This window comes from Desmodus rotundus, chromosome 1 (assembly GCF_022682495.2).
Source record: "Desmodus rotundus isolate HL8 chromosome 1, HLdesRot8A.1, whole genome shotgun sequence".
Lineage (NCBI taxonomy): Eukaryota > Metazoa > Chordata > Mammalia > Chiroptera > Phyllostomidae > Desmodus > Desmodus rotundus.
The window spans coordinates 203,818,072-203,843,732 of record NC_071387.1 but is presented as its reverse complement, the minus strand read 5'-3'; the positions used below and the strand labels follow the sequence as shown (position 1 = coordinate 203,843,732).

The 25,661-nt window shown below is 42.5% G+C and overlaps 1 protein-coding gene across 1 annotated transcript; it reads right to left on the bottom strand.

Annotated features, from left to right (window-relative positions):
* Positions 1-15,310: 15,310 nt before the first annotated feature.
* On the bottom strand, positions 15,311-22,977 carry CARD6 (caspase recruitment domain family member 6). The gene is made up of 3 exons (XM_024578630.4): positions 22,516-22,977; positions 20,581-21,135; positions 15,311-18,163 (listed from the first exon to the last, which is right to left on the bottom strand). The coding sequence occupies exons 1-3, from the start codon at positions 22,796-22,798 to the stop codon at positions 15,879-15,881; spliced, it is 3,123 nt and encodes a 1,040-aa protein (XP_024434398.2). The 5' UTR covers positions 22,799-22,977; the 3' UTR covers positions 15,311-15,878.
* Positions 22,978-25,661: the final 2,684 nt, after the last annotated feature.

Sequence of the window (25,661 nt, the reverse complement as noted above, 5' to 3'; positions counted from 1 at the left end):
TGCTTCCCACACATCATCAGTCAAGTTCAGTAGAATATAATTCTGATTTATACCTCAGTTCATTCTGGTCTACTGTCAATGGATAGCCAGGCCCTCCCTTAGCCCCTGTCTGGTGTATTTGTTTATTGGGATATAATTCACACATCATAAAATTTACCCTTTTGGAGTGTATAATTCAGTGGTTTAAAAATATTCACGTGAGTGTGAAATCACCACCCTATAAATAATTCCAGAGTATTTTCATCATCCCCAAAAGAAATTCTATACCCCTTAGCAGTGAGTCCCCATATGCCCTAGCTCCTGGCAACCATTAACCTACTTTTGATCTCCATGGATTGGCCTGTTCTGGACATTTCATATAGAGTGATACAATATGTGGCTTTTGTGTCTGACTTCTCTTAGCATCATGTTTTCAAGTTTCATCTATGTTGCAGCAGGTGTCAGCACTTCATTCCTTTTCATGGCAGAATAATACTCTATGGATAAACCACATTTTATTTATCCATTCATCAGCTGATGGACATTTAAGTGTTTTACTTTTTGGCTATTGTAAATAATGCTGCTTTGAACATCTATATACAAGTTTTACATGCGCATATGTCTTCAATGCTTTTGAAGACATATACCTATTCAGTTCATATACCTAAGAACAGAGTTACGAGGTCATACGGTAACTCTTCAATGAACATTTTGAGGAATCACCAAACTGTTTTCAAAATCATCTGCGCCATTTTATATTCTCACTAACAATGTATGAGAGCTCTAATTTCTCCACACACTCTCTGGTACTTCTTGCTGTCCATCTCTTTCATTATTGCTATTAGAGAGGGGGAAAAGTGGTATCTCATTGTGGTTTTAACTTTCATCACACTAATAATAATGTTGAGTATGTTTTCATGTGCCTTTGGCAATTGGTATTTTTTTCTTTAGAGAAATGTCCTGTACACATTTTCTTTCATTGGGTTTACACATTTTCTTCATTGGGGTTCTTTTTGTTATTGAGTTGTAAGAGTTCTTTTTATACTTCGGATACTACTAGACCTTTATCAGTAATATAATTTATAAATATTTTCTCCCATTGTGTAGGTTGTCCTTTCACTTTCTTTATAGTGTCCTTTCGTGAACAAAAGCTTTTAATTTTGGTGAAGTTTAATTTACCATTTTTTGTTTTTGTTCCCTTGATTTTGGTGTCATATCTAAGAATCTACTGCCAAATCCAAGATTGTGAAGATTTAGCCCCATGATTTTTTCAAAGAGTTTCATAGCTCTCTTTAGGTCTTCATTAATTGGGAGTTAATTTTGTATATGGTGGTGTGAGGTAGGGGTCCCACTTCATCCTTTTGCATATGGATATCCAGTTGTCCCAGTCCTATTTGTTAAAGAATTCTTATTTACCCATTGAATGCTCTTGGCAATATTGTTGAAAATCTATTGACTATAGATGCTTGCATTTATTTCTGGACTCTCAATTCCAAACCACTGATCTATCTTTAGGTCAGTGTCACACTATTTTGATTACTATAGCTTTGTAGTAAGTTGTGAAATCAGGAAATATGTCTCGCAATTTTGCTCCTCTTTTTCAAGACTATTTTGGTTATTTAGGATCACTTGTAATTCCATGTGAATTTAGATTCAGCTTTCCCATGCAAAGGCCAGTGAGATTTTGATAGGGATTGTATTGAATCTTTAGATTACACTGCGTAGTATTACCATCTTAACCAAGGCTTCCAATTCATGAATACAGAATGCCTTCCTATTTATTTAGGCCTTTAGGTTTTGGGTTTGTTTGGGTTTTTTCCCAGAATGTTTTGAAGCTTTCAGTGTCTAGATCTGGAACCTCCTTGGTTAGGTTTATTCTAAAGTGTTTTATTCTTTTTAATGCTATTGTAAATGGACTTTTAATTTTTTTCAGATTGTTTATTATTAGTTTATGGAAATACAATAGATTTCTGTATTTAAATCTTGTATCTCATAACCTTGATGAATTTGTTTATTTCTTTAGTTTTCAGGTTTTTTCATAGATTCCTTATAATTGTCTATATGTAACACCATATCATCTGCAAATAGAAATAATTTTACTTCTTCCTTTCCAACCCAGATGCCTTTTTTTTCCTTGTCTAATTGCCTTGGTTAGAACCTTCAGTACAATACTGAAGAGAAGCGGCAGGCAGACATCCTTGTCTTGTCCTTCATCCTGGGAGGAAAGTTTTCAGTCCTTTGCCACTAAGTGTGATGTAAGTTGTACATTTTTCATAAACGCTCTTTATTATGTTGAGGAAGACCCCTTCCACTCCTATTTTGTTAAGTGTTTTATCATGAAAGGGTGTTGGAGTTTGTCAAAAAGCTTTTTCTGAATCTACTGAGATGATTATGTGCTTTTTGCCCTTTATTCTTTTAAAATGGTGTATTACATTAATCAATTTCATATGTTGCATCAATCTTGACCTCCTGGAATAAATCCCCATTTGGTCATTGATATATAATCCTTTTTATATGCTGCTAGGTTCGGTTTGCTAGTATTTCCTTGAGGAATTTTGTGTCTATACTAGTAAGGGATATTTGTCTGTAGTTTTCTTTTCTTGTAATATCTTTCTCTAGTTTTAGGATCAAGGTAATATTTGCCTCATAGAATGTCTGGGAACCTGTTCCCTCCTCTCCTATTTTTGGAAGAATTTGTGAAGGATTAGAAGGACCCCATCTCTGAAACCCTACCCTTCTATTAGTAGGCATTTGTATAAGTAACCATTTGTGTTAGTTTTGGGATATATATTTCCAGTGTTTCCTTCATGCAAACATAAGAAAATACAAATATATGTTATTATTTTCTCTCTTTATTACTTATATATTATTTACAATTTATATATGTAAATTGTGTGTGTTGAGAAGAACAACACACACAATTCTCTCTCTCAAGAGAGAGATTGAATGTATGAGAACAGAGAAGGATGAAACACTTATCTACAAGTCTTTCAGTGTAAGAATTTTTGGATTCTTTTCATTGAAGCTACTCTTTCCAATTCTCCCTATTGTAACCCACACTTATTCCTAGCATATATATATATATATATATATATATATATATATATATATATATGTCAAAATCACAACCCTAGTTAAATCCAATTGTATCCCCTGTGATTGGTCTTAATTTAAATTCATGACCATGAACCTCAGGTGGGCCTTAAGTGGTAATCACACTATTTTTCCCAAGTCTATTCACGTTTTCACTATGACTCTTTCACACTTCCTCTTTTAAACCTCTTCCCACAAGCTCACTCTCTACTAACAACCTTGATCTCTACTTCACTGAACAAACTGAACCAAAAAGGAGAGCTTCCATACACTGCCACTGAACCGATGTACTCTGCTTTCCCTCTGGTTACAGGACCTTGTCTCTTTATACTCTTAACCCAGTAGCTAGAAATTCTACCTCACGTCTCTCTACTAGAAGCCCTGAAGAGAAAGAAGAGCATAACTTTACACTCTAGGGTACCTATCAGAGCTACTTGGTTCAGAATGCTCTTACGCAGAACTTGCAGATAGGCAAGGAGCCTCTCTCCCAACGCTCACCCCTGGAACTGGACCAGTATCTTCTGGCGCATGGGGATGGACACGAAGATGGGTGAGTTGACGCTACCAAGGTTTTAAGTGGCAGGAACAGGGCTCCCTCTCAGCCCCATGGGGCTTAGTGGAAATGATCCTGGGCTTAACTGCTGTTTGTGTCACACCACTGTCTCCTGTGACATTTTATCTCATTGATCTTGGCATGAATCTTTCCTCACTAGTTTCTACTTAATATTAATCATTGAAATCTAGGGATAGGTAAGGGGTACAATGGAAAAAAATTGATGAGTTTAACACAGTAAAAGAATCCAAGAATTCTTACATGGAAAGACTTGTGATTAACCATCTCACATTTACTTTTCCCTTCATTCCTCCAATGTCTGCTGTCTCACATTCATTCTACAACCAAGGACTCTTACTTCATGGATAAAATGGAATCCATCATAAGAGGACCTCCACACCTTTCATTGTGCATCTACCCACCACCAGGATCTGTGCCCTGACACTCTGCCTCGCCCTTTGTTACCACAGACGACCTCCACACACTCCTAACTGAGGCCAGTTCCTCCACTCACTGCCCAGCTCCTGTCCTGTCTACTCACAGCTGAAACCCGAGGAGCCAGCTTTCACTGCCTTAAAAATAACTCTGCTTAGAAAGAACCCTGCACTCAGTGCCTGCATGTTCTCCACTCCCTTTACAATTAAGCATTGCAGGATGGACTCACTGGGTGATCACTATTCCAGCCAAGATGTTTAAATGTTTCCTCAGACAAGTGCATTTCCAAGACCCAGCGACACGCTGCATTTGGCCTGATACTGGGCGCTCAGAGCATTTTGCAGAACAAACAACATTCATAGATACAACTCCAGCTCCCAGGTACAACTCCAGCCAGAAGTTTCCAACCCTCTCAGGAAAAGCTTTGGCCTAGTGTTTGATCCCTTTTTGATGAATGCTCCAGTGAAGTACAATAAAATATATTGATTGGGCCTATTTCAATAAAGAAAGCTTATTATAGTTTTTAATCCAACAGATTCCCCACACTTGATGCCAAGGGGGACTTTTTTTCACTCCCATAACCATCAAGTACTCTCTAGAGTGATGTGTCCCTTCCGGTTTAAAAAAAAAAAAGATACAATTGGCCTCTGTTCACCCTAAGTCCCTCCGAGAAGCCTATGAAATATATGGTGCTGCCTACAACAAAAGGGGTTTTCTAAGGCATTTTATATTCCATCTGAGAACAGCCTTCAGATAATATATGGAAAGAATGCCAACGGTGATTTCCGCTCCCAGGTAAGGAGAAGCTGGTAAGCCTGTCTCTTCTAGTCTAGATTCAGAACAGTGAAGTACTTTCTCAGGAACCAGGGCCGACACAATGCATCACAGAAACTACCCCACGTGCCCAGGCTCTGTCCTCTGCCCTCTCTCTTTTGTCCATTCTCTTTCAGCCAAGAAAATTCCACATGCCAATTTTCATGTACTTATTCAGGGCATATTTTCTATACGCCCTTAACCCAAGTGTTTATTTATCATGAGGCCTGGAAGTGTAGCGTTAACAATTTATTCTTGGCTGCAAACAATCCTCCAGGCTAGGAAAAAAAAAAAAGTCCTACTTGAAAAGAGAGCTGACTGTGGAGGGAGAGAAAAAAGAACACTAAGGAAGAGATATAGGAAAGAAATTAAGCGCATATTAGTCTTTCGGTCTGTGGTAGGGTCCAGCCAGTGATGCCAACCCTCTTGGCTGTCAAATCTCCCTCTCGGGCCTCACCCCTCCCCCAGCCCACTCTGCCGCCAGGTCATGGACTTCACGGGGGACTTCTGCGTGGCAGCCTCATCACTGCCATCTCCAGAGCTGCTGTGCCCGGACAAGTGGCTGAAGCTGCGGTGGCTGATGCCACATAAGAGCAAACAGGTTGCTGCTGATTCCTTGTACAGGCTTAGTAGGTTGTATATTCTGTCTCAAAAAGCAGCAGGTGTTTTCTTTCTAGAAGGGCATCACAACAAGTGTCAACAGATATTTCGGTGCTCAAACCCCTCCCTTTGCCCATCTAGCTGTAAGCAGCTGTTCCCGGGAAGAATCAGCAAGCACAAAATGTGCCAGGGGTGTTTTGCTGGCAATGTGACCCCTCACAGAGCAGCTGTAGCCACTTCACTCTCCATCTACTCATCAGGTTTTCCCAGAATCCATTTGGCAGCTGATGTTGGAAAAATATTCCAAGTAAGCAGAATTTTCTGTGAGCCAGTGGTTGATGTTGCAGTGTGGGCACAAAGGAGCTGACATTGTGTTTACTGGGACCTTCAAAAGCTGGAGGAAGATTTGCAGAAATCGGATGGACGAAGCCTTGTTCCAGGTGCATGATCCAAAACTGTCAGTAGCTGGATGGAACCCTGTGCTTGTCCTGTGGGGTACCCTGGAGAAAGTCATCTGGATGCTGTCTAACTAGACATGGGAAGCAAGGGATTGTGTGGAACACTCAAGAGCACTTACCACAGGAACCTCTGACCTGTGAGAAATTTCTGTTATCTTTTAACCCAAAGCAGGTCATATTTCTGGGGTGCTGGGAAAAGCTCTAGGAAAAGGAATCAACCGTGATCTCACCTGATTCCCAGCCTTGTTGCCTTCACAAATGGATTATTAGTGCAGCTGGACAGAGAAAGAACAACTGTTATTTGGGGTCCGGCAGTGAGGCAGCTGAGCTAATCAGACTTACAGACCATACAGTTGAATTAAGGTTTTAAAAGACCCCAAATGATGTGTAAGTATTTATTTTAACAAATTATGCTTTCCTTTGTACTTAAGCCCTATGTAGCACTTTGCACAGATGAATATTTTTGTTTATGTTCTATGTTCCACATTCTGTCACAAAACCATAAATACATAAAGCACACATTTGTGGGGAACCGTTTCAAGCGTGGGAAATGTGGCCCAGCCCCCACTCAGAAAAGCCAGTGGGGAGCGAGGTTGGCGGGCAGGACCCACGTCCATGGATCAGTTCTCCAGTGGGAAATCAGGCCTTCATTGTACCCAGACTGCTATGAGACTTGCTCTTGCTGAAACTCCCTCACCCTGAATTGAGGAAGCAAATGTTTACTGAGTATCTTTATCTTCCCAGAATCTGGGCTAGACCCTCCAGGTATGGGACAAAGCCCTTTCAACCATTTCTCCTTTTACATTGCAAATGTTCTCCTTTGATGTATTCAGCAACACCCTCTCCTGTGTCTGCAAAGATAACCACCCAAAACAAACCTTTGTATAGTAAAAGAGGACCTTCTTTGATGTTAAGGGCCTGAAAAACCTATAAAGGCTGGTCAAGACAAGGTTTTTGGTGCTCCCCCTTGAGGGAGTGGCCCAGGTGATGAGAGGCACTCTCCTCTTGAGAGAGTGGCCGCACCGTCCCTTTTCCCTCACAAGACTTCTGTAGTCCGTGTGTATGTGTATCAGAATGCTGAAACCTCAATAGCAGACCTTGCGGGCCGAGATCTGCGTCACACATTGGAAAAGGCCCGTTGAAAGGAAAAGCATGCATTAGGAAAGGAAAACTACCTTCCCTATCGTTTCGATTATGGTTGGCCCTGGATGGCAGGACTCTTTCTTGTCTCTCTCTTGCCTCTTCTAAATGAGAAAACCAGTTTGCAAGTGCCCAGTCGGGTGCCTGGCAATTGCTAGAAATAAATATCAGTGTCCTTTTCTTGTCCATTAAAGTGTCACCTTCAGCCCACCTAGTATGCTGTGGAACATAGGAAAACCCATAAATAAGTTACAGCTCCAGCCACCTTTGGCACACTGAACCAGAAATCGTAGGAGCAGTAAACCATACAAGGATGACTTCAGATAATTGGTGTTATCCCATCTAATGCCTATTTAGTAACTGGAGCAGATGCTGCTTTTGGCCCCTATGTTCAGTGCCCCATGTGCTGCAGTCATGGAGCTCTGATGTTGAACTGGGCACATGACGACTTGGAATAAAGCCCACATTTTCCAAATCCCCTTCCAGTTAGGTGAGGCCATATTGCTAACTGCTGCTGAAGGGACATCTGCAAAAGTGATGCGTGCAACTGCCTGGCATTGACCTTATCCTAGTCCCACCTTGAAATACAATACAACCCTACACCAGCGCTCTCTCCCTACTCTCTCGAGCCATGTTTGGACCAGCTGGGAAGCCTGCTCTTGAGGTGTTCTAGTCCAGAAAGCTTCATTATGCATTTTATACACTCTCCTTATGCGTATGACATCACCAGTCTTGATGTGCGAACCAAATTCAGGGTGGAAGGCCACGCAAGAGGGCAAGAAAACTCACAGTACAGCTTTCTGGGGGTTTACTGTGTGCTGGCAGCTACATGTTTCACAAGATCCCAGGAGGTTTCATAACCACTAAAACTTGAGAAGCACCACCTCAAAGCATGGCAGTTATAGAGACCAGGAGGCCAAGAGTAGGTCAATGATACCAATATCGCAGTCAAAAAAACCCAAAAAGGAACAAGAGAATCTTATGGTTTCTCAATCAAGTTGCCAAATGTTTGCTGAGCACTTAACAGGAGCGCTCCTCTCGGCCTCGGGAATATGGTAGTGTGCAGAACGGGCACAACTCCTACCTTCGTGGGGCTTCTGCCGCAGGTTAGTGTCAGAACATAGCGAAGCAGCTGGGAAGTCTCGGTGGGAGTGCTGGGCGGGAAGGATGCTTGTCGCTAGGAAAAAGACCTGCCTTCTTTCCACTCAGCGTACTACTAATAACAAGAATTATAGTCAACATTTTTGAGTGCTTACAATGTGCCAAGCCATGTGATTGGCACTTCATGTATATTACTAAACATTCGAATGTAGGCATTTGCACCAATAATGTTCCCCCTTGGACCCATTTGGCTGTGATAGAAAGAGTGTTGCATACGAGTTCAGAATATTTGGACGCAGTTGCCGACTTGACTGCTGGCTGTATCATCTTCAGCACTCACTCAGCTCCCTCGCTCTCAGTCTCAGTAAACAGGAATATTGTCTTCAGACTGTCTTTCCAGAGTCATGGAGAGGATCCACAGACTTCTCACATGCTAAGCATTTAGGACAGCACTTAGTCATAGAAAAGGCTCGACCAATATCAGGCATGATCACTATAGCTATTTAATATCTAATAACTAAGATCTAAGATCTAATGATTATAACTAATTATTAAATAGTCAGTGTAAGTAAAATTTACTTTGCCCTGTAAATGGTGCCTCATGAAGTGGATTTCACAGAGCACTAAGTTTTTCTTCCTGTTAGTTTAAATTTTTCTTGAGTAGAAACCACACATTACTTACACTGAAATTATTTCATTTTATTTATTGTATCATAGGTTATGAAGCTTAAAGTATACTTTACTGCCTCATGTGCCATTTTAAAAATCTGAATGTGTCACTTGACTAGTGGCAGAAATCCAAATGTAGTTTTTCCCACATAAACATATGCTAGTAAACACATCTCAGTTATTATTACCCACATATTTAGAACTACACCATTATTTTTTATCAACCTCAGAGAACGACATTGCGTAGGTATAGCTCCATCACTTCCTTACACATTCTGGATTTGTCCAATCCTTTATAAACAACGTAAGAATGTTCATTTTTTACACATACACATCTTTGCATACATTAACAGGAACAGATGTAGGGTGAATGTGTAAAGTAAATTCACTAGAGTAAAAGTTACAGGTATTTTATTTTATTTTAATTTTTACACATGCAGTCAAGTTGCCTTCCCAAAGGACTGTACTAATTTATTCTCCCACCAGCAATGGAAATGCTTTTTTACTCAACGCCTCTATTATTAGCATTAATCTCAGAAACTGTCATTAGAAGAGTTTGAAATTAAGGGCCAAAGGTGGCTGCCAAATTACTTGTAAATTTTAACCATGTATATTTGTCTCCATCTTCTACAAACAAAAACAACTGACCTCTGAATGTATTTGATATATATTAAGTTGTTGGAGAACTGTTCCAGCTCACCAAATAAATAATTTTAATTATACAAAGCTTATGTAATACGTCAGCCCCAGATTAGAAAGAGATGAATAGACCCGGATTTAAGTATCTGTCGTTCACTGTTAGCATTCAAAAGATCCAGAAGATGGCATTATAACGATGTTTTTCCTAAACTTTAGAGAAAAAAATTTAAGTAGGAAAATCTGAAAATATACAGATTGTTCCTATTTTAATTTTCTCTTTTCCTTAAGGTAATCCGAGATCACAAGATGCGAGGCACTAAGGAATGAGTCTTTACTCACACTTCCAGGACGGAGAAGCCGGGATGAGGTGGGAGCGCCCCAGGCAGAGAATTCCAGCCCCCCAACCCCCCCCCCCTTCCAATTTCAGCCCTTGGGGCAAGACCCTCCTTGAAGTAGACTCTCAGAGCTGTAGACAAACACCCCCGGGTCTGCTTTCACACAAAAGCGCTGGGTGGAGCGGGGAGGGAGGGTGGGGAGGTCGCAGTCAAGACTGTGCAGACATTGGAAAAAGAAGAAACATTTCTCACAAAAAAAACTTGTGCCAGCGCAGGTCCTCCGGGAAGCAGATGCTGAGATAGAGTTCAAGGGCGAGCACAGTCTGTGAAGCATAAAGGGAGGAGGGAGTGGGAGTGGGTGGGGAGAGCTCACAGAGCCTCAAGTCTGACACCTGGGAAGCGAACAAGAGAAGGGACCACGCTGGGGAGGAAGGGTCCGCCTGCAGTGCCGCTCAGAGACCCACGAGGAGCCCCGAGCGCAGGCTGCTTGGTGGAGGCCCCGTTGTGGGAAGGCCTGGCCCCGCTTCAGTGCCCTGCATGCTCAGGCACTGGGCAAGAGCAGCCCGCCCAGAGTGCGGTGTCTGGAGCCAGCTGCATCCTCGCAGCAGGATCCGGGGGGGGGGGGGGGGGGGGGGGGGGAAGGGACAAGCCAGGGGCCAGCCCACGCCTGCCCAAGACTGAAACTATCTGAGTAATATTTGGATAACTTTAAATACGGTTTGGGCAGAGGACAGAGGCAACAGAATAATCCTTTGACAGGTCCATCTCTTAAGTTTCTGAAATTTCCATCTCATTTTTTATCGTAAAAACATCAAAGGGAGGTCTAGTCCACAAGTCAGGGAATTGGTTCCAATTTGATCAAGGACAATCTCTGCTGTCCTCTGGGAACACACCTGCCCACCGCACCCCTCTGGGCTCTTCCACTCCTTCCATCCTCCCTCCTTGCACCTCGCAGATCCTCGGCCTGCCCCTGAACGCTGCCCTTCCTCAGCTGCTCTGGCCACTCTGTCCCCACATTTCAGCCTCCTGGTATGACCGGATGATGTTTAGTATAAACTGATGTACTTTGTATCTGTAGTATTTCCTCCTCCCTTACTTCGTCCCTTCCCCCCCACCCCCACTATGGGGAGTGTGACAGATATTAAATATTAAAGGTGTGGGGTTTGTGAGCCCATACGGGAGGGGTTAGTCTCTTGTTCTTCCAGGAGGGTGCCTCAGGGTTCCAGAGTGTGAGCTGGGACAATGGGTCAGGTAAAGGGTGGGCTGTTCCCAAGTGCAAGAGGGTCGGTCTGACCACCGGCCTTTGTGGCTGGTGCCAGGTGTCTGTCGTGGGTGGTGGGAGAGAGTTCCCATGGAGCCTCGGGCTGCCAAGCCAGTCGGGACAACTGAGTTGTGGGCAGTCCAGTGGGGTGGAAACTGGCCTGACTGGGTCATTAGCAGTCTGGGGGGTGGGGACCTGGACTGACCCTTTCAAGAAGGAGGCTTGAGGAAACAATCAAGTCTTTGCAGGGGAGCAAAGAAAAAGAAGCACCTTTTGAAAAATGAAAGGACATCTTTTCAATGTAATCAGGTACAAAACTTGCAGACAAAAGTCTTAATACAAAAATCTGTAGGCAGAACAGCTCTAATCTTAAGTGGATAAAAGTGTTTACCACATTATCACCTCTTTGCACCAGCTCTCAGTCCCCAGTTTTCCAGCCGGAGATGGTGAATGGGTTTAGTGAGAATTAATGCAGGGAAGTCAGCGCAGCCTGGATTTCTGGCCCAGAAGAAAACATCTTTCTCGGCGCACTGGAAAACAGGTTTGCAGACCAGGCTGTACCGGAGTTTTTCAGAATGTGCCGCGGCGTTTTCTGTCTCGGTGGGAGTTCCTGCTCAGAGGCTATTCCTGGGCTTGCCTCGGACCCCCTGCATCAGAGTCTCTGCAGGAAATTCCAACAGTACGCAGCTTCACAACCAACTCAGGTGGGTTTTGTGCACACACAAATTACAAAACCATGCCACATTAACATGAAAGCATTAACATTAACAGGAAAACTGGCCAAAAATGTGTAAAAAATGTGAACAGTGCAGTTATGTTTCTACTACAGACTAAAAGAAAACTTCAAGCCCTCCTGTGTAATTGAGGGGCAGGGGCAGGCAGAACCCACAGTGCAGTAGCAACCTTACTTCGTTTAGAAGAGTACACACTCCATAATCTTTCTTCATTGCAACGTTATGCAAAAGCCTCTCTTCGAGTCAGGCAACTATCACCCCTCCTCATCACTGAAATAGTTTATATCCTATAATAAATAGCAACATTTTATGATTAACGTGGTAGGGCTGAACGTCTAGATGCCATTTGGTGACTTTATCTTCCTCTTCCGGGCCTCTGGTGGTGTTGATAAGCTATGACATTATGGCAAACTGCTGCCTGCCCCCTTCTTTCTGGATGCGAGACCACTCAGCTAGTGACTACATTTCCCAAACTCCTTTGTAACTACATATGGTCATGTGATCAAGTTTGCACCAAGGGAATGTGAGCCAATATGATTTATGAGGCAGCTCTGTCTCCATGACCACCAGTCTTTGTACCACATTGGAGTACACTCCTTCCAAGCATGTCGACAAATAAGACATTTTTTTAATGTTAAAAAAAAGTAATTTTTATTTGCTTTCTTGTACAAACTGTAAATTGGTTTAAGGTGTTTAAGAAAGAATTTTCAGCCCTAGCTGGTGTGGCTCAGTGGATTGAGCATGGGCTGTGAACTAAAGGGTCACTGGTTTGGTTCCCAGTTGGGGCACATGCCTGGGTTGCAGGCCAGGTCCCCAGTGAGGGCCATAAGAGAGGCAACCACACATTGATCTTTCCTTCCTTCTTTCTCCCTCCCTCCCCCTCTCTCTAAAAATAAATAAATAAATAAAATCTTAAAAAAAAAAAGAAAGAATTTTCAGGTGTTGAAGAGGTAAATCATCGGGCAGATTCTTCAGTCTGTTGATGCAAAAGAAGTCGAGTCCAAATTAAAGATTCTCAATTTTGTAAATAACAAATATAAACAAGCGATTCTAAATTTTTGCATGTTTGATTAAGTGAACCTGTGCATTATACAATGACACCCTTAAATTATATTTATGTCCTGAATTCAGACCTTCTTAAGACGTCTTGAAAACCAATATTTCATGCTGTTTATGCTGCCTGCCCCTGACACTGGGTTTGACTTGACCACATTTGACCCTAGTACAGACTCAAAAATGCAGTTCAGTGCTGCCTGTAAATATACATACATACAAAAAGTACATAAGATATTGTTAATGAGCTAGAGGATACATCACTAGTTATCCTGAGTTATGAGATTACTGATTATTTTATTTTTATGTTCCTTTCTTCTTTGTGTATTTCTGCATTTTCAAAACTATGTATAATGAGCTTATAGTTTTACAATAAAGAGGAAACGGATTTATAGGATTGCACAACTATAGGATTTCTCCTTCTGTTTCCATGTCTTCTCAGTTTCTAATCTAATGCCTTGCACATAGTAGATGCTCAATAAATAAAAGTGGGTAAAGGAAGAATGGGAAAAGAGAAATGGAAAAATGGAAGAGAAAGGGAAGAATCTGCTGGGTGTCTTCTGTTTGCCACTTTAGATCCACTCGCCAACCTGTTCTGAACCCTAAAAGACTGCCCTGAGTGAACTGCCTAGATGGGCTTCTTGTTCTCTGGTTTTGGGTTGAATTTCACCAAAGGGACACACTGGCATTTTGGAGGTAAGGAGTGGATATTTATTCCCTGGAATACCTCCCTGTGGGTCACTGCAGCCTGCTGAATCCCTCAACCAAGCAGACCCAAGACCCTTTCCACACAACAGTTCTCATTGGAGAAAGCACTGCTGCCTCCCTTCAGACCATGGGATGGTAATGTGCCTCGCTTTTACTGGATCCAGTGTACCGTGATATCTTCTGTGTTGTTTTCACGTCTTGTTCTGTCTTTTATAAACAGTCCCTTTATTAAACTCTTCTCAAGTTGTCCAATTTCAATGCACCATACATGTATTGTCAAGACCCAGTGAGATACCAAACCTGTTGGTGACAATAACCTGACAAGGTCTATCCTTCAGGAGCTTCTTATCTTGAAGGATTCAGAGGAAAACTTAGAATAACATCACACTAGCCCTGACCGATGTGGCGCACTTGGTTAGCATCTTCCCACGAAGTGAAAGGTTGCTGGTTTGGTTCTCAGTCAGAGCACCTGCCTTGGTTATGGGTTTGGTCCTGTCCATAGGAGCGGCAACCAGTTGATGTTTCTCTCTCACATCAATGTTTCTCTCCCTCTCTTTCGCCCTCCCTTCTCCTCTCTTTAAAAACTTTTTTAGAGTAAAAATTAAAATTAAAAAAAATCATATTATTGCTCATTTCAAAAACTTAAAGAACAAAAGTATTTCACTCAGGAGACACCACTATTACACCAAAGATTTCATACCTATGAACTAGTCAGTGTGCTTTTTCTCCTGCCAAAGATAAAGATTCACATGTTTAGTCCTCTTTTTCTTTCTTTACCTTTTTACTCTTACCTCTGGAGGGACAGAACACCTTCTGAACACTCAGTGTTGATTGTCCAATGCGCGCACAAACAAATGAAGGGCGCCTATTGTAGTATGAGAGTGTTCTCAGAGACTAACTACTCCTTTTCAAAGATCGTTTCCCATTAACTTGTCAATATGATTTTTTTGTGAGTCCTTGAAGGCTTTTTTTTTTTTACTCAGAAAGGAAAACTTGGTGGTATTTTAGTACTTAAAATTAATATTACTTTTATAAAAGTTACAAATTCAAAAACCTAGGCTCCTATTTCAATTTCTAATCTTATTTTATTTCGATTTAATAAATTTTAACATTTACTTTTAAAGTGGTCTTTTATTAATATTTGATATCATACTGTGACCAGAGTGGCTCAGGTGGTTGAGTGTCATCCTGCAAAGCAAAACGTTTCTGGTTCAATTCCCAGTCCGGGCACGCGCCTGGGTTGTGGGCCACGTCCCCAGTTGGGGGCGCCCGAGAGGCAACCAATTGATGTTTCTCACATCAATGTTTCTCTCCCTCTTTCTCACTCCTTTATTCTCTCTCTCTAGAGGTAAATAAGTAACATCTCTAAAAATATATTTGGTATCATTTACAAACTTAATTAAAACTTCACATAAATATTTTAAATTAATATAGTACTTTCACTTAATGCTTCGAACTAGCAGAACTTAGCAGAATGTTTAGGAAAAAAATAAATCTAATAAATTAAAATGGTATATTAGGTGAATCTTAAACATTTTAATGCTTTTAACAAACTATAAACAGATCTTAATCTTTTCATATTAAAAATAGCAACTCTAACATTAAAAATTTAATTATATATTTTAAGCAGGAATCATGAGGCTAATATAATACATCAGATCCTCTAAGAATAAGCCAAATTATCTTACCTGTTATAAATATTTAAAATATGAAACATACACATAAAGTTGATAAAAAATAATTAATTTTATTGGTTGATAGTTCATTATTTCTATATGTAAGGATCAAATGAGAGAGTTTTATTATCCAAGAAAATGGGGGCTGTAATTAGGAGCAAACTGATTATCCCCAAAGCAGGGTTATCGGCTTAGCAGCCAATGTTAAGTGCAAAAGTCTGACCAGGACCCCTCTGGAGCAGCCAACAACTAAGGCAATTTTATTGGCCACGGTGAGACAACCTGAGTCCTATTAATGATCACTCTGCAGTTCAAGACTCCTACCCCATTTTACCCCAAGTGAGGCTGCCTCACAGCTCCCATTCCCTGGACGCAGGCTATATATTACCTAATACTTGAGGTTGGATTCAATTAATTTATTATTTACTGCTTGGTTCTATTCCTCATTCTTTTCATATTTTTCCCTCTTTGTTAGGGACACAATTCTTACAGACAGTTTAGTGATATCCAAGTAGGCTGTGCGCATCTGTTCTTCTGTCACACTAACAACAGCAGTCTCTTACAGTCACTGCCACTCTTCCTCGGAATGGCCCGGAGAAGGGTAGTTTCACAGGTCTCTGGAGTGAGCGCTTCAGTGCTTCCCACCCCTCTTGGGCCCCGCTCTTGAGTAGGATGTCTTAGCCTGTGGGTGACTGGTTTGCGATGACTTGGATTGAGTAGGTCTGGGCTGAGGCCTAGACTGGGAGGACTGGGGCTGGCGTGGCTGGGGCTGAGTGGGTTTGGATGGAGAGGATTTGGCTTGGGAGGTCTGGGGCTGAGTGGGTTTTGTTTGAGTGGGTTTGGGTTGAGAGGACGTAGGTTGGGAGGGTTTGGGCTGGAGGTGCTTGTACTGGGATGGCTTGGGCTGAATGAATGGAGAGTGGGGTAAAAATTTGTTGTTGGACATGGGATGGGATCCCATTCGGACAGCTGGATTTAAAGGCCCCCCTTGGGTCTTTGGCTTGAATCCTTGCTGAAAGCCGGGTCTTATGGGTCTTGGTATGACTCCTGCTGGTTGACAGGCTTGAGGGTGAGGATTCACAGTATCAGATGTTGTTCTCATAAGTTTTCCAGTGGCCTCAGTTGGCTGTGCTGCCCGGGGGTGGGCTTGCCTAGGCTGCGGTTTCCCAAATGGTCCTGCTGGTCGTGAACCCAGAGGATGGGGGTAACGTATCTGGGAGGCCATTATGGCAGGCCTTTCACAAGCTCCCGTGGTCTGTGGTCTTCGAGGCCAAGCCTGTACACGCTGACTAACGGGTCTTAGAGGTCTCCCAAATAGTCCATACACGTGATGTCTGAGAGGAGGTCTCGAAAATTTCACAAACCTTTCACCTGAACAAAATCTCAGGGGTTGGAAGTGCTGGACCCCAAAACTTCTGCCTTGACTGTGGACCCATGAATTCCGAAAGGGGGAAGGACGGAGCCACTTAGACTTCTGCGCTGACCCAAAGTGGGGGCCCATAACCCAGGGGGCTCTCAAAGGAACACGGTTGAAGTGGCCCCCAGTGATGATCGGGAAAAAGCAGGGGTTCTGCCAGTGAGGCCTGACTCCTGGGCTGAGGTGGTCATTCTGAGGAACTGGGCTGACCTCCCCTCCAGCTCCCAGCTCTTTCACCGGCAGCTCAGCTGTGCTTTCGGATGAGCTTTCTGGCTGCCTGTGTCTTCCTGGTTCCTCATCTTCGACGGTTCCAGCCAAGTTTTCACTAGGAGGAACTCGAATTCCTTCAACGTCCTCCAAGTCTTGGTCTACCTGGATCCCCAGCTCCCTGGCCAGGGAGCCCATGTCCTCCACGGACACGCATTGGAGGGAAGAGGACATCACTTCTCGGAGGGCAGCTTGGAGGCTCTGTATATTCCCCCCTGTCTCCCCATCTTCTTTCTCCTCCCAAAACAGTAGCTGGGATGGCCTCAACTTCAGAATCGTCTGGAAAATCTGAGCCTCTTCACTTTCCCTGGCCTGGGAACTGAGGACAAAATAGCATCTCTCAATGGCAGCTTCTCCTAAAAACATGAGCAGGTCCCATTCCTTTTCACCTAGCCAGTCAGTGAAAAAAAACACAGCCGAGGAAACTTCCATCAAGAAGCCAAATTGCATCCAAAACCTTTGGAGATCTCCACGAAGGTTGGCCACGGCAACGGGCTCTTGGAAAAAGTGGGCATTCTCCTTTAGACTGTCGCGATCAGGAAAACACCACGCTATCTCCACCAGGCCATCAGAGATCTGCCGGGGAGGCCCCGGCAGCGCCCGGTCCCGGTGGAGGAAGACTTTGTGTGATTTCAGGTGGGCAGGGCTGAGCAGTGCGTTGAGGATTCTGGACTTGGAGATGCTACAGTCTCCAAGACGCACAAAAGAGATGACGGGCATCTTCATGAGTGTCAGAAACTTTTCTGTTTCCCCTGCAGGCCCTGCTAAAGCCCGTGCTGGCTGCTCCTTCACAACGTCTCTCATGGCTCCTAGCATTAAAATGCTTCTGTTGTTCTCTGCATCCGGCAGCAGCAGAGGAAGAGCGAACCGGCATCGATACATGCTCGCCAGGACTTGGCGTTGCAAAGAGCTGACTGAGCACAGCACCGAGGCGCAGAGCACATCCAGGGGGTGGACGGCGCGCACGTCTCTGCTTTCCGCCTTCTCCGCCCCAGCTGGCGACTCCCCTCCGCTCCCCTGGCGCAGAGCCTCGGGTCTCAGGGTTGGCTCTCGAGCCGTCAAGTCCAGGGCTTGCACTTTCATCAGGAAGCTCCAGGCCAAGTCTCCCGGTGTCTCGGGTGTCCACTTACATCCTCGATCTAAGGAGAATTGTTTCACAGCATCTGGCCAAAGCTTTCTGCTCCTATCCATGTTCAAACACGACAGGACATTTTTAAACACCTTTTTTTTTTCTGTAGGAAAGAAGATAACTCCGTGAGTGTCACTTTCAGATTCGAAGTCCTTCACTGACTTTTAAAATTAAGTAAGTGATTGACATTTTCATTATAAAAAGATGAAGCAATACAGATAAAGTGGAAGTTCTCTTTCACCACTCTGCCAATTCTCCTCTCCTTCTAAGAGACCTCAGTATGTTTGCTCCCCACCCCTTTTCTATGCAAGCCCATAAGCATGCGTGGGCATATGGAAACACTTGGCTTGTTTTAACGGATGCTAGTTTGTTTTTACGTAAGTGGTATTATACTAAACAAATGATTCTTCATCCTCGTTTCCCTTAATGACTTCCTTACAAATTCTTCCCAGTCAGTATATAGACAGATCTACTTAATTCATTTTCAGCTAATCCATCATCCTTCGTGGTTTCAATGGACCATTATTTATTTATTTGTTGTCTATTGATAATCTACGTGTTCCAGTGTTTTTGGCTAATGTTTACATGCAGCAATTAAAAACCTTGTTAATGCTTCTTTATACACATGTATGAGGAATTCTCTAGGTTGATACCGATTTCTTTTTTGAGATTTTATTTATTTTTTTAGAGAGAAGGGAAGGAAGGGAGAAAAAGAGGGAGAGAAACATTGATTGATTGCCTCTCCCACAGCCCTAGCTAGGAACCTGGTCCACAACCCAGGAATGTGCCCTGACCAGGAATCAAACCTACGACCTTTTGGTTCACAGGCCAGAGCTCAGTCCACTGATCACACCAGTCAGGGCCTGATTTCTTTTTTCAAATGTATGTCTTGCCAAAGTTCAGAGAAAGGGAAGATTTTATTGCCAATAAGGTTTTCTGAGAATTTACATGTTGTACCTAACTTCTCCTGCTCTCCCATTTTCTAATGTACCTTCTAGCTACTTCTTGAGAATACAGAGATAGTGCTTAGTAGAGAAAGGAGATCTGAGAGCATTCTTTGCTCCTGATGGATAGATAGCAAATTAGCATAAGCTTCTTGGATCCCCTATTTTAAAAAAAAGCAGAGAAGAAACAATACAAGTGAGAGAAAAATATGGATTTCAAGAACTAACAAAAGTAACTCTAAGAAATCTTGGACTGTTTGAAAGTTGCCAAAGATTTCCAGCAAACCACCAATACTAGAAACAAGTTCCTTTTTAGAGCCTTTAGAGAGCCCTAGTCCTGCGGACACCTCGATGCCAGGCTGCCAGTCTCCAAGCTGCCGAGACAGCATATTTCTGTTGTTTGTTGTTGAAGCGCCCAGTTTGTGGCGCTTCTGCAGGGCAGCCCAGCCAACCAATACAGGTGTGCTGAGGAGGAAGGAACTCTTCCCCACCCAGAACTGGATTCTGAGTCCCCCAGGGCTGGGACTGTGCCAGACGGTAGTCCTCTTTTCCTTCTCCACTCAGAACCCGATGACTCAGCCGTGAGGTGAAGGAAATCTTACCTTTTGCGACAACATGGATGGATCTGGAGAGCATTATGCTAAGTGAAATAAGCCAGTCAGAGAAAGACAAGTACCATATAATTTCACTTGTATTTGGAATCTAATCAACAAAATAAACTAAGAAACAGAATAGAAACAGACTCATACAGACAACAGACTGACAGCTGTCAGACTGGATGGGGTAGGGAGCAGGGTGAAAAAAGGGAAGGGATTAAGCAAAAACACAAACAAAAAATAACTTCCTAGACAGACAACAGTGTGGTGATTACCAGAGGGAACGGGGGGTGGAGGAGATAGAAGGAGTAAAGGGGGGATAAATGATGATGGAAGGAAACTTTGATTTGGGGTGGTGAACACACAATACAATATATAGATGACATATTAGAGGATTGTACCCCTGAAACCTACATAATTTTATTAACTAATGTCACTCCAATAAATTCACTAAAAATAAATAAATACATTTTTTTTTAAAGGAAAAAATACTCTAATTGAAAAGTCTAATATAGTTTTCTTCATCGAGATGGCAATATATGGTAGACTGGATCGAGCCAAGTGAAAGTATTTTGGAATTTTGTCCATTCACCACAAACTCCTCTCCTGCTTTCATTTCAACAGTTTAGGCCCATGATCACCATATCCCCTTGGTTACAAAGGCACTCAAACGACTAAAGAGACTTAATTTAAGGACTGGAAGGTAATGTCCAAAATAAGTGGCTAGCGACTTGTTATATGTGCAATGGGGGTGACTACAGCAACCTATCAGCTGCGATCAATATTTACTTTTCCTTATCCTGTGCAGCGTTCTGGGTCTCCTCCCCAGCAGCACCCACCTCTGAGGACTGTCTACTTACAGGGGTACAAGGAACTTCTGAGACGCTGACATCTGGTGCCCTTCCTGCTCCCCTCTCCCCATTATGTCATGGCAGCCTAAGAATATGTTGTTGCCTACTGGTCACCTATCATTCCCATACCTTCCATCCTCTCCTCCTCCTCCTCCAATGACAGGCCCGTTTCTAAATCCCCATGACTCTGTTCTTCACCGGAGACCTCTGTGGTTTCTGAATATGCAGGCTCCTCTTCGCTGTCATAGACTACGTGCTCTGGGTCACTAGGGTCCTCTTCTTCCACAGCGCTTTCTGCATCTTCAGAGTACATAACTGATTCTAGACAGTCCTCCTTTCCCAAGTATAAAGAATCATCGATCTCATCGTATCTCTGTCCGTCCTGTAAATAATGAACAGCTTCCGAAACTTCATATTCAACATCCTCTACTGAGTGTGGCAATGGGACTGCTGGTGTGTGGCAGTCCTTTGCCCTCGCCCTCGAGGGCCAAGCCATTTCCCCATAACTGGTTTTCTTGTCCACGAACGTCTCAGAGGTTTCCAAATCCAGGTGTTCTTTCTCCGTGAAGGGCACTGTGAGCTCAGAATTCTCAGGGTCTTTCTCTCCCGGGGAAAATGGCTCTTCTGAATTCTTGCTCATACCCATAGATTGAAGAGGTTCTCTGTTCTCATGTTTTAAAAATTCTGAAAAAGAACAAGAAAGTTTTAGGGTTTTTTATTTTGTTTTCCAAATTAACAAAAAAGAAATTTTATGTTTACTTGAGCTTCTGAGCATTATCTCTCTTCTTTAATTCCTTGGAAGGTAGAAATACCCACCACCTCCAACATAAGTGGCAGTAAGTCAACTGTCAGAACATTCTTTTCCCACTGGGGGAAAAAAATAGATCACACTCCTGCCTTGCTCAAAATTCCAAGTCTTTCACAGCAAAGACAAATGTCAAATGAGTGAAAAAAAAATTAAATGTGCCCTGACTGGTGTAGCTCAGTGGATTGAGCACGGGCCTGTGAACCAAGGGGTCACTGGTTGGATTCCCAGACAGGGCACATGCCTGGATTGCAGGCCAGGTCCCCAGTGTGGGGGGGCATGAGAAGCAACCACACAATGATGTTTCTCTCCCTCTCTTCCTCCTTCCCTTCCACTCTCTCTAAAAATAAATAAATAAAATCTTTTAAAAAATTAAAGCTTATGAACAGCATTTACTTGTGGATTTACTGTGACCCCAAACCAGCTCAGAATTCCTAGGGCCATTGCTAATAAAGTCTGATCCTAATAATTTCTAATGAGCAAGCAAATAGCTCTAATTTAAAATAGTAAATCCTAGAAATAATAGCACCTATTTCTCTAAACACACGGGTCTTATTCTACATTAGGGACCATTAACAGCCACCTTTTGATCTGTCACTCTACCTCACTGTCTTCTCCAGCGTATTCCTTAGATTCCCATAGAAGCAGCTACACTTGCCCCTGGTGGCAATCCACAGAACTGCTAAATGATCCGTTCTGGAAGAATTGCTCCCTCCTTTGCCACTAGTTATCTTTGAACATTGAAAAATTAGCATTAGAATTGCTTCAGAAAACTAGGGTTCTGCTGGCATTCTTACCACAGAAAAAAACGAAGTGAGAGATCCACCCTGTATATGGATTGTTTTCCCTGTATTTCCCAAATGTCTGTTCTGAGTGAAAGATGCGGCTTGTGGTTTGGGGACTATTTATATTTCTGAATCCACCTACTTGATAAAGAAATCCCTGATGTGTCATCATGTACGGCAGTGTCTGCCCAGCTGTGAGGATTTCAGGGCATCTGTCATAATAATCAGCAGTCTACACTAGCACCGAAACAACTGCAAATGTTGGTTGTGGTTTAAACAAAAAAATTATCATTCCCCTAAGTAAGATACACTGTTCCCTGCTTTTTACATCCTGGCCACTTCCCCTCTATCATATTTCAGTGAAAAATTATCTCTGGGAAAAAGACGAATGAAAATAAAACGTGATCATTTTCTTTTTTCAGGAAATCTGCCTCATCCCTTTCACCCCTCAAAAAGCGTAGAAATTCAACTTACCGTGCCTTAAGCCCCATGTTATCGCTGACTCTGGAAAAGTACTAAATAAACATTTGAGAAAATGCTGACAACTGACTTCTCCCTTTTTCTGTACCAAAATTAACAACTTTCGACTTTTCTTCAGGGGATCCGTCATGTCCTCCAGCGTCTCATACTCGTCCTCAGAAATCAGCCTCCGAGACGTTAGTGAATCTAAGACAGAATCAAGATCTTGTTGGAGGACTTCCAGTAACTTTTTCCGTTCTCTTTCTATGATCTCTGAGGGAGCACTCCCGGTAGCCATTGTTGTTTTCTCTAGCCCGGGAACTGGATTACAAAATTCTTCCAATGGATAGAAACAAGGTTAGGTGGATTGGCGTAGCTGGCTGCTGCCACACTGCTCAAGAGGAAGATCAGCTTCCCCTACGGGGCGGTAGAGGAGGAGCCCAAGAGAAGATTGGTGAGTTTGTCAGCTCCTGCAAAAAAGGAAACGGAGCCAAAGAAACAAACAAAAAAAGGTGGCAGGAAAGGGTAACCTGCAGACAGGAAGTGCAAACAAAGGGGAAAGGAAAGCAAAGGGGGAATAGGCAGAAGTGGCTAACCAAGACACTGAAGACCAACCCGCAGAAAACGGAGAAGCTAAACCAAGGAGAGACCAGCTTCTGAGGAAGTAGGAGGGAAAGAAGCCAGGTCTAATTACTATCGTACACCATGTCTTATCAGTGGTCCCCGTCTCCCATTTTTTACAATCCAAAGGAATATTTTTATCAGCTACTTTGTAAATGTAAGTTTTTTAGTAGCTCAAAAATTTTTAAGGAAGGAACTCCACCTCATCCCATTTTTTTTTAAAACAGTGCAAGTGCTTCTTTTAAAGAGGTGAAATCATTTGCTGGTTGTTTACTTTTGGGTACAACCAGAAGACAGTGGGGTATCGAATATGGGAAGCTTTGACTGTCCTGGGTGTCAGCTGAACATGCCGTCATCGGGGCTATGTCCTATAATACAAAGCACAGTAAATGGCAATTGGGAGGCAGTCGTGCATGTGACATGTCTTGAACATTTTAAATTACTTCTACTCCCATGTTTTTGGTAGAATTGTTTCCTAAAGAAACCCGCTCCTTGATCTTGGTTCTCCCTGTCCGAATTTTGCGCAGTCTGTAATGTCTTTGGTGTGGTAGTCCAAATTTCCTCCTGAAGTTGTGCTGTGAAAGATTGAAAATTAGATTGTCATGTATGTGATATTAAATAGTGAATTAGTGGGACTATGATGTAACAGTATGACATTTGAAGATATTGGTACCTGACATTTTATTTTTATTTTTTTTAAAGATTTTATTTGTTTACTTTTAGGGAGAGGAGAAGGAAGGGAGAGAGGGAGAGAAACATCAGTGTGTGAGAGATACATGGATTGGTTGTCTCTCACATGCCCCTAACTGTGGTTTCAGCCCACAACCCAGACATGTGCCCTGACTGGGAATCAAACCAGCAAACTTTTAGTTTGCAAGCCGCCACTCAATCCACTGATCCCCACCAGCCAGGGCAAATGTTGGTGCCTGATATTCTATTAAGGAAAATTGCCTCCACATTTTAAGCTGGAAAGTCACTGGAATAACTGTTTATAAAAAAGAATCACAACTATATTTTAGGTTTGGGGTATGTAGGTATGTGGGTTAAAAGTTGTATAGAAATTGAAATGTCTGTGTCCTTATCCTTAGAACAAGCAATAAAGTCTCAAGAAAGAAGACTGTTTAAAAAGGGAAAGAATAATTCTATTCGGCAAAGATTAAATATGTCAGTGCTGCCTAGTGTTGGAGACAGCTGATACAAACAAGCCAGGGCAGTGTGATGACCCAGCCCCTAGCCTGCCACACCCTGGCTCCCTGTGGCTTATTCATCTGCTCTTTTGGGACTAGACTCAGCCTCCATGGCTGGGCCCCAGGGTCTACTCCGAGAAGTCTCTCTTGAACTTCAGATTGGACTAGGTATTCCCTGCTCTAAGCTCTGTGATCATAAAAATGTGAATTGATTAACTCTTTTTGGAGAGAAATCTGGCAATATGCAGCAATAAATAAATGTTGATAGAAAAAAAATATTCATACCTTTCAATCCAGCAATTCCCCTGAGGAGAAATTTTCTTAAGGAAATGACCAAACAGATGCCCAAAGATGTTTGAACAAGACTCTGTATTGAATGATTGTTTATAGTAATGGAAAATTGAAAGTAATAAAAATTTCCATAAATTGGGGATTTGTGGAATAAATGTTAACACATCAACAATGAAACACCAAAAAGTGGTTAAAAAGGAGGAAGTAAATCTTTACATAGTGACAAGTAGTGATATCCATGATGTATTCTTATAGAACACAGCAAGTTATAGATCCCATTTTTGTTTTAAAAATATGTATATAGTGTATACATATAACATGTGCATATAAATATACATTATATTTAAAATAAGACAGCTAAGAGATATCCCAATTATAACACTGGTATCTCTGTGGATAGGTTACAGAGGGAGTCAAACTTTCTACTTTAAACATTACCATTTAATATGTTACTTTTTTTTGCTTTTATTAGCAAACTTTATTATGATTAAACAAAAAGTTAGTTGGCCTTTATTCAGTGATGCAGTTCATAAGAACCTGAAAACAACCTAAAATAATGATCAACAGAATCCTGGATGAATGATCTGGAGTATTTCACGTGTGGACAAAAAAGGGGGGTTCTATCCAAGGTGATCCCACAGGGTCATCTAATCTTAAATTCCTAACTGGGCAGGTCATGGTGGGTGGTCCCAGCCCCAGGCATGCAACTTTCAGTACAGGTTTGTCTTTGTTCCTATTCGCAGCGCCTACTCTTTGTTCACCTGACAAAATTAAACCTGATGCCTAGAGTTCACCTTGTTCTGCGAGCGCTTAGTCAAATACCTTTGCAGACATTTCACAATGACAGGTAGAGTTCTTGGTTTGCTTTAGAAAGCACATAATAGGGTTATTGGGGATCATTTTTCCCTACAATTTTTAAATGCTTGGACAGTTCATCGTTTTGCAGGGGGCTTTGATGGGGAAAGGGTTACAACTGGATTCACATTGAGGTCTGAGAACCACCCACAGCGAAACTCGCAAGTGTTTCTGAGTGCAGGCTCCCAGAGCCTACCCAAAACTGCC

Bases quoted from the DNA above. Each gene is read 5' to 3' on its own strand.
- CARD6 (XM_024578630.4), bottom strand. From the start codon at position 22,798: ATGGCTACCGGGAGTGCTCCCTCAGAGATCATAGAAAGAGAACGGAAA. The intron at 21,136-22,515 runs GTAAGTTGAATT...GTTCTTTTTCAG, and splicing joins AACATGGGGCTTAAGGCACG to AATTTTTAAAACATGAGAAC. The intron at 18,164-20,580 runs GTATGGGAATGA...TCTTTCCTACAG, and splicing joins GGAGGAGGAGAGGATGGAAG to AAAAAAAAAAGGTGTTTAAA.